Here is an 8,965-nt window from a genome sequence, read left to right on the forward strand (position 1 = left end):
TGGAGGCTTTTCTCAGAGGAAAAGATGTTTTTGCTCTTCTCCCGACTGGTTTCGGCAAGAGTTTGATCTATCAATTGGCTCCTCTTCGTCGTCGCTCTGTTAGTACGTCATATGCTTCGCTGATCTGATTGGTTTATTTGGCCCGTCTATCACCAACATAGGCCAATCAGCTAACCAGTATTTTCGCTCCTCTCCAAAATGACTTCAACGGAAGGTTTCCAGATGGATATGCGGAGCAAATCCATCTGTATCGGCGGGTTCTCGTTCATAAAGTTCCAAGCTAGTGAACCGAATGAATCCATGTATCACTCATTCTTTCGTTTTTTTTTTTTTTTCAAATTAAAACCTAAAATTAAAAAGGAAAAAATGCACTTCTTTTCTCACTATTTGTTTCCCAATAAAACGGACAATCCAGCTCATAATCTGTTTTTTCCTTTTTGTTTTGGAAGAAAATAGTGAGAAAACGAGTGAATTTTTGCATTTTTAATGTTTGGTTTTAATTTGAAAAGAAAAGAACGAATGATACACGGATTATGGATTCATATGCATTAGATAACATTTAATTTACCTTTTCAGAATAAAAAGCCTCGTTGGAGCCCTTTGCTTCCCTAAATTGCCACCAACACCAAAAATCTTGACCGATGTTAACCCTCATGTTACCTTTTTTTTATTTTTGGAATAGTAAACATTTATAAAACAATTATTTATATTTATATTTTAGTGAAATTAATACTTTTATTCTGCGAAGCTAGAAGTTTTGTTCATTCTTTTTTATAAAATGTTGTGGCTACGACCTTAAAAGATGAGGAGCTTTTATTAGTTTGACCTTTCAACCCTGGAGCTCGGTGCTCTAGATCTCACATGATCACTAAACCTAAACCTGAGCTTATGCTGGTGAAGAGTCTCAGTCATTCAGGTCATAGTCAATCCAAAAAAGTTTAAAAATAAACAATCCACTTGATTTTGTTTCCAATTTTGAAGACGTTTCGCTTTAAATCCAGGAAGCTTTTGCAATTCAAAATGTCAGAATCAGCGTTGAGTAGCATAAAGCCTCGAACTCTGTGCTATTTCTGACATTTTGAATTGAAAAAGTTTCCTGGACGGGAAGCAAAACGTCTTCAAACTTGGAAACAAAGTCCAGCGGATTGTTTTCTAAACCTGAGCGTCTCTCCTCCAGTGAGTGTAAAAGAATGTGTCGTGTTTCCAGATCTCAGAGACCAGAGAACGGGCCATGACCAAAGAACGCTCCACCAAATCCAAGATCCTGGAGCTGGAGACCCAGCTGAGCCGGACCGCCTCAGAGATCGACCAGCTGAGACGCCACAAAGAGGAGGTGACATCAGCGCCGCTCTTTTTGCTTCCTGCCTCCTCCTCCGTTACGTCTCTAAGCTGTTATTGATTCTCAGGCGGAGAGGCGGTACCAGAGCCGGCTGCAGGACCTGAAGGACCGCCTGGAGCAGTCCGACAGCACTAACCGAAGCCTCCAGAACTACGTCCAGTTTCTCAAAGCGTCCTACACCGACGCTTTTAGTGATGTGGCCCTCGCCGGCTCCCTGCGGGCCCCCTCTCCCCTCTGACCGCCTCAAAAGAAGACCTGATCGGTTCAGCTCCGGCAGTCTGCATCTTCTCATCTTAGCAGGATGCGGTCACCATGGCAACAGATGTTGGGAACCAAATGTATTTGTGCTCAGTCATTATCACCAGTATGTATAGAACATTTTGCTTCCAGGCCTTCCAGTTATCCAACGGACTGGTTCCACTGGTGGTCATGGTTGATCCTGACAGTCAGCGTCTGGATGTTGTTTCATTAATTCGGGTCAGTGGCTGTAATTGATCGTCTGCTGCCAGTTTTACAGGAAATGAGTCGGAATCAGAGGATCTGGGTCGGCTGATTTAGACGGCGACCAGAAGACTTGGATGTTTAGAAGCTCCGTCCCTCTAAATGATTCCCTGGAATCAAACCTAATGGTCTAAATTTAAGACAGATTTTAAAGATTCCTCTTCCTTATTTTATTGCTTGACACTAAATTGAGGGTTTTTATGTAAGCAGCTGCTCTCATGTGACTGAGAACAAAAGAAGCCTCAGGGTTTTTCATGCAGCAGCTTCCAACGTACAGGTTTTTGTACCGTTTATAAAATGTTTTATACTGCTGAAGAACTTTTTACATCTTGTTCTGTGTTATGTCTGTCTATGATTAAATGCTTCATTGCATTAAGATCCAGGGAGTCTATCAATACTGTCCTTGAGGTTCCAGTCAATCCTGTGTTTTGCATTAACAAAACCATCAAGAATACTTTATATTTATTCTTTGACTTTCATAAAACATCTTGTTTTGGTTTTACTAAAGGTTAAATAAGGATTTTCTACATTCCTGCAGAAGTGGGATGTTGGAATTAGCTCATGATCAGATGATCTGTCTGCTGATGAGGGCGGGTCTGGAGGATGTCCCCAATGGGATATACAAGCAGGAAAACAGTTTGTAATGGCGATACAGAAAAAAGAATCTTGTGTCTTTTATTGGACCAAGGATATAAACATAATGATCGCAGAACTGAAGTGTGAATCGTTAAGTAGACAAACATGCTAGAACAGAGAGGACTATACATAACATAGTACAAATGTGCATGATTTATTGATTGATTTATTGATCTCACAGAGGAGAAATGTACTGGTTCCATCAGCTCAAATAGTCAAAGAAGAAGAAGAAGATGCCAAAGAAAGAAAAAGATGCATTGGGCAAATACAGTACATATAGTGCATCCACATACGACAGCTTTTTTTTTATTTTTATAGCAGGATTATTATACAGGGTTAAAAGTAAAAAGGGTTTAATAAAAATAAAAAATAAAAAAATAATATATATATATATATATATATATATATATATATATATATATGCACTTAGGAAAATGGATGGATGGATGTTAGAACACTTTAGAAATAGAAACCTAAGGAGTTTAATCAGGTGTTTAACTGATCTATTCAAAGTAGCATGATTTTTAGGACTTTATCTGGTGATAAAAGTCAAATCCTAAACATGTTTTTAACAAAACTTTGTGCCTTGCATGGATTGGTGTCTGAAGCCTTTATATGATTGTAAGGAATGTGGTATATAGAAAAGGCGCAGCTCTGCAGCATGTTTTATCCCATTTCTCATCAATCAAAATAAATATAAGTAAATAATACCAACTTAATGAGAATGAATTCATAATCTTTATAAATCACAATGGCAAATTAGTTATTTTTAGGAGTGTTATCGAGAAAAAAACACTCCTAAAAGTCGATGCTTTGCCCTATATCATAAAGATAGATAGATTAGATAGATTTTCCATTGTTAAACAAATAATCTAATTCTTAAATTAGATATAGTTATTGTTAGATTCCTATTGGCTGACTGCTATATTTACCTATAACTTAGATGTATGGCAGCTTTATTCTGCTAGGAAATAAAGGAATGGTGTTCCATTACACCATAGAATCAAAGGCGAATTGCAAATCATGCATTTTCTTTCGGATATTTTATTTTACAGTACCATGGGCTTGTTTTTATGGAAGAGAATTAGGGCCAATAAAAAAAATAAAAAAGTGAACTTATTTTCAAATTTTATTTTAGTATAATATGGGAAAAACTCAAAATACTGAGATTAAAGTCAGAATTCCTAGATTAATCTCAGAATTCTGACTTTTTTTCCCATATTATACTGAAACGAAATTTAAAAATCAGTAACTTTCTTTTATTTTTTTACGGTGACCCTAATCCTCTTCTGTATGTTTTGGCAAATGAACCCTGAAAAAGCCTAAAAGCCTCTGCCTCCATTCGGCTTTTTCCGTCATGCTTCGACACTTTTCGTACAGCTGCATGAATGACGTCACTGCAAAGAAAGCCTCCTCCTCCTCCTCCACAGAGCCCCGCCCTTCACACGAACCGTCAGGGTTGACTCTTCAGGATAGCCTCCGCTCCGTTAGCTTTCTGGGAAAAACTTCGCGGTAAGGAAAAATATTTCCATTTTACTTTTATGATAATCTAACGATGCATATTAAACCAGCTTAACACATGGTTATTGTTTCATTTCTAAACTATGTGTTCGGTTTTTTTCGGCCGTGATCGACTAGCTAGCAGCAGGAGCTGCTAACAGCTTCGGTAGAAATAAAATCCTGATACCCGGTTTGTTTATGTCTGTTCATTGAATTTTTTTTATGTGCAGAACATAATAGCGGTCGCATGGTTTCATTGTCGTGTTTGGGGCTTTATTGGGGATTTGAGGCTGTGGATCTGCTGCAGATTATTGGACCGATACAGGCTCCATACTGTTGGATCATTCTGTGTTCTAGAAGGAGCCGCCCAGTCCGGTCAAAGTCTGACCAAGCTTCATTAAAACCACTTAACAGCCAAACACAATGCAGGAGATACCGACTGTTTCTAAGGTGGCTGTGAATACAATGACCCGGATGGCCGTCAGAGCACAGAGCATCAGAACTGATCCATCAGACGGCAGCTGCATTCCTCGCCTACCAACCAGTCAGCTGGAATGCGACGGAGTATTAGGGCCTGGATAGAGATTTTTCAGTTTTTTTTATTTTTTACAGAGAATAAAGACGTCACATTACGAGAATAATGTCGTGAAATTACGACAATAAAGTCGTAAAATTACGAGAATAATGTTGTAAAAATTACGAGAATAATGTCGTAAAATTATGACAATAAAGTCGTAAAATTACGAGAATAATGTCGTAAAAATTACGAGAATAATGTCGTAAAATTACGAGAATAATGTCGTAAAATTATGACAATAAAGTCGTAAAATTACGAAAATAATGTCGTAAAAATTACGAGAATAATGTAAAAATTACGACAATAAAGTCGTAAAATTACGAGAACAATGTCGTGAAATTAGGACAATAAAGTCGTAAAATTACGAGAATAATGTCGTAAAAATTACGAGAATAATGTCGTANGTCGTAAAAATTACGAGAATAATGTCGTAAAATTACGACAATAAAGTTGTAAAAATTACGAGAATAATGTCGTAAAATTACAACAATAAAGTCGTAAAATTACGAGAATAATGTCGTAAAATTACAACAATAAAGTCATAAAATTACGAGAATGAAGTCATCATACAACAACCCGTTTCAGATAGAAAGCTTGGAGCTCCGCCCAGCAGATGACGGCCGACCAGCTCCACCAATCAGCAACCTGAGTGCACTTTGACATCCTGTCCAGTTTGATGCTCCTGCTAAAAGATTTCCTAATTTGTGAAACTGATGCCAAAGTAGAACTTCACATGATGCTCGACATTCCTCATTTTAGGGAAGGTAGTGCTTCTTGTAAGAGTCGTCCTAAAGTACAACTTGTTTCTCGTAAGTTTAGGAATTTATTCTCGTAATGTCACAACATTATCCTCATAATGTTACAACTTTATTCGCGTGATTTTACGACTTTGATTAGTCAAATCAACCAAAACTTTTGCGACCCCCGTGCAGTACCCCCGTGGACCCCCAAGGGGTCGCGGACCACCTGTTGAAGACCTCCGCTTTAAAGCATTTATAAACTCGAAGCTATTTATTTGTAGTGTTGTACCTCTTTGGTTGGAAACTAATACGATGGACTTAAGAGATCTTTAAATAAATGATAAAAAGGAATAGTTTGGGTGTCTAGTTACGACTTTAATCTTGTAATGTTACGACTTTATTCTCGCAATGTTACGACTTTATTCTCGCAATGTTACAACTTAATTCTTGTAATGTTACGACTTAAACCCTGCGAAAAAGAAGAAAAATAAATCTCTAGCCTGGCCTTAATACTCCGTCGAACTGAAAAACCAGCCTGCAGGTCAGAGAAGAAACCAATCTGTCCTGCGTGAAACAAGCCTCTATTTGAACGACACGGGTTAAAGTTTAGTTATATAAAACCTCTGAGCAGCTTTATTTAGAAAAGTTAGAAGAAGCTGATTAAATTAAATATCTCTGCAGCTGTAATGGAGAAACATTTAGGGGTCGCTGCGGCTGATTAACCAATAAAGATGCTATTCGATTCAGGGTTAGTGTTTGAAACATTTTCAGCTATTTAAAGGTCTCCTTACGTCACTGAGGGTTATTAGACTCCATGAAATTAGATTAAATTACTAAATTGAAACAGATAATCAGAAAGCGCCTTTATGCTACCAAGATCATTTATATGGGTTAAACATAGAAAACTGTTTTGTTTTAAAACTTAAAGCTGATTTGTGTTCCTGGGTATACAGTTAACCCCCCGACTAAAAAGTGTAAAACAGCTGAAGTTAAACTGGTACGTGTATTTCCACTGGACACCCAAACAATAATTTTTGTATTCATTTAAAAATCTCTACATCCATCTTATTAGTTTCCAACCAAAGAGGCATTGAAACTTGCTTTTATGCATCATGCATACTTTAAAACATTTATCCTCAAATAAATATTGATTATTTACACATAAAAAAAATAATATTTGAGTGTTATATTTGGGGTATTTTTATTTTATTTTTCCCAGCTAGCATCTGGGATGTCCGATGTGTTTCTGATGTCTTGGCAGTCTTGACATCTTCCTTTTAAAGCTCATAATGGGAAGCAGAAAATAGCATTGTAGTCTAGAGGCTCCAGCTGATGCTGAATGATTATACATTGTGGCGCCACGATGGCCGGCTCCTCTCAGGGGACCGAGATAAACTAATATGTCAAAGTATTAAGAAAGGGACACAGGAACCAATGACGTAGTGGTTTTATAGCACTGACTAAGGTCAATTAAAAAGTCTGAGATGAGAGAATATTAAATCTGGAGTTATCCATGACTGGATTTGGACCTTAAAGCAGGAAATTGTCGGTTCTGACTCTTAATAGTAGATGAAGTGTCAGCCTAATGCGGAAACATGGGAAGTGGGACGGCGGAGATGTTCTGGGGTTAAATCATATTTCCCCTCATTATGCTGCATTTAATTTTATTGTCTTATTCTCCACTTTAATATAAAAATGTAACCTGGTGTCAGAATCAATGATGATTAGACAGTTATTTTTTTTTTTTGTACAGTTTTTCAGGTCCTATCTGAAGCGTTTTTAGTTGTTTTTTTTAACCAGACAGCCTGTGTTGATCCTTAAATTGGAGCAGTAACAGCATTAATGTCATTACATCATGACGATGGGATCAGAAGTCCCCTGATAGAGGGTGGAGTCATGCGGTTCCTCTGTCACTAACAGCTGGATGGGATGTAGCTCCCAGCCTGATGGGTTTTATTTCTGTTCTGCTGTCTGAGCCCGGTGTCTGACGCATTCAACTGATTTCATTTCATATAAATGTCTCTGTTGGTTTGTGATCTTAACTGCTTTTCCATTAATCCTACCCCTCCCAGCCTGCAGCATGTCAACATTCACTAAACCCAAACTGAAGGTAAACGCTGCTCCTCGCTGTCTGCTCTGTGTGCGTTTGGCTTGGTCTGGACAGAGAGAAATATTCAGCACTTTGAGGGAAGCAGGGAGGAATGTTCTGGAGGGAAGCGGCAGAGTTTTGCTGAGTAAATGAGGGATCAGGGAGGGGTAGCGTCTACGCAGCAGATCCAGACGCAGGGGCTGGGCTTCGGTTCAGCCCAGTCACTGCAGGTGCAATGCGTCTGACGGAGCTGCAGAGTAGACTCTGCCTTTTAGCTGTGGGACGCTTTTCAGACATCACTGTGGACCATGGCGGAGCTTTAGGAGAGGTCCTGTGATCCATCAGGATAGACGAGGAGCCGGAGATTCAGACGGAACATCTGTGTGTGTGTATGCTTTGTTTTTCCATCTGCTCTGTGGACTCGGTTTTCGTTTTGCTTGTTTTTTATGCGTTTTTCTGGTTCACCCCAATTCTTAATCTAATGTCAGTAGATTCAGTGCATGTTTGATGTGAGATTCTCTGCATGTGAAATTAGTGCTCTGATCCAGCATTCACATCTGCACCCAACTGTCTTCTTTGTTTGGATCCATCCACACATCTGCCATGTCATCCCTAAAACCCGTTTGTTATTTTGGTTCTCTTTTTTTTAGGAATTGGTTCAGGCTAGTCTGATTGGTTCTCTACTATAGATCCTAAGATATGACAGAGGTAGAAACTTAAGTCCAGTTGAGGTATTATGATTTAAGGCAGGACATACAGCTGTGATGAAAGGAAGAGCTGTGGAGCTGAACCAAAACAAACATGGCAGCCCAGGAGGTCTTAATTCCAGGAGGTCAGATTCAACGATTTAATCTTTGAAACGCCAACAGCAAAGTGTTTGTTGTTGTGTTTTCTCATGGTTTGTGCTTCTGTTTCATTTTTTAGTATGATTGGCTTAAACCAAACTTTAATAGCCGGTGCTAGGTGTGACCTCACCCAAACGGATCAATATCCCTTCATCCTCAGAACAGATTCAGTTGGTAAATCCCAGATGAATAATGCATAACAATAAACCTGAGGGCTGCATGTTACCAGTTTAGTTTCACATTTTAGGATTTTACTGTTGAGTTGACAATTAAAACTAAGCTCAACACAGTTGACACCCTTAGCATCACTAAGCTAACATTAAAGGTAATGGCTACGAGTTTAACTCCTTCCAGCCAGTAAGTGGTGCACTCTTTCTTACTCGCTTTTGTTCAGGACCGTTTGCCAGCTTGGTCTGCTAATGCTAATGTTTGATTAGCAATAGTAAATATTCCACTTAGCTGTCCAGAAAAAAAGAGGTAACCTTTGCATGGCTACTTAGATCCTTTGCTTACTTAAGTCGGAGCCAGAAGCCTTACAATGTTCATCCTCATTTTGCTTTAATTTTTTTTTATTTGGCTTAAATCTGCAAACTTTAACTCCCAGAAGAATCATTTTTCTAAGCTTTATAGTGTAGGTACCAGATCTGGTCGGTTCTTGCGCTTGCCAGTGACGTTACGCTACATGATTGGCTGAACGTTGCCACATGGTGTAAAACATTGTGGTTGCCCAGACAACGA

At 38.7% G+C, this 8,965-nt stretch overlaps 2 protein-coding genes across 6 annotated transcripts in view; both read left to right on the plus strand.

The window, feature by feature from the left end:
• LOC107093924 (outer dense fiber protein 2-like) overlaps positions 1-2,187 on the plus strand; it is a 16,204-nt gene extending 14,017 nt beyond the window's left edge. The window contains exons 17-18 of the mRNA XM_015389272.1: positions 1,208-1,333; positions 1,407-2,187. Coding sequence (XP_015244758.1) covers positions 1,208-1,333; positions 1,407-1,577 — 297 coding nt within the window. The 3' untranslated portion in view covers positions 1,578-2,187. The remainder of the gene's footprint in view (positions 1-1,207; positions 1,334-1,406) is intronic.
• Positions 2,188-3,891: 1,704 nt separating this feature from the next.
• sptan1 (spectrin alpha, non-erythrocytic 1) overlaps positions 3,892-8,965 on the plus strand; it is a 51,697-nt gene continuing 46,623 nt past the window's right edge. For all 5 annotated transcript variants that reach the window (XM_015389284.1, XM_015389286.1, XM_015389287.1 and 2 more), the window contains exon 1: positions 3,892-3,988. The gene's annotated coding sequence lies outside the window, so the exon portion shown is untranslated. The remainder of the gene's footprint in view (positions 3,989-8,965) is intronic.

The sequence above is a fragment of the Cyprinodon variegatus genome, unplaced genomic scaffold (genome assembly GCF_000732505.1).
Source record: "Cyprinodon variegatus isolate N-32 unplaced genomic scaffold, C_variegatus-1.0 Scaffold453, whole genome shotgun sequence".
Taxonomy (NCBI): domain Eukaryota; kingdom Metazoa; phylum Chordata; class Actinopteri; order Cyprinodontiformes; family Cyprinodontidae; genus Cyprinodon; species Cyprinodon variegatus.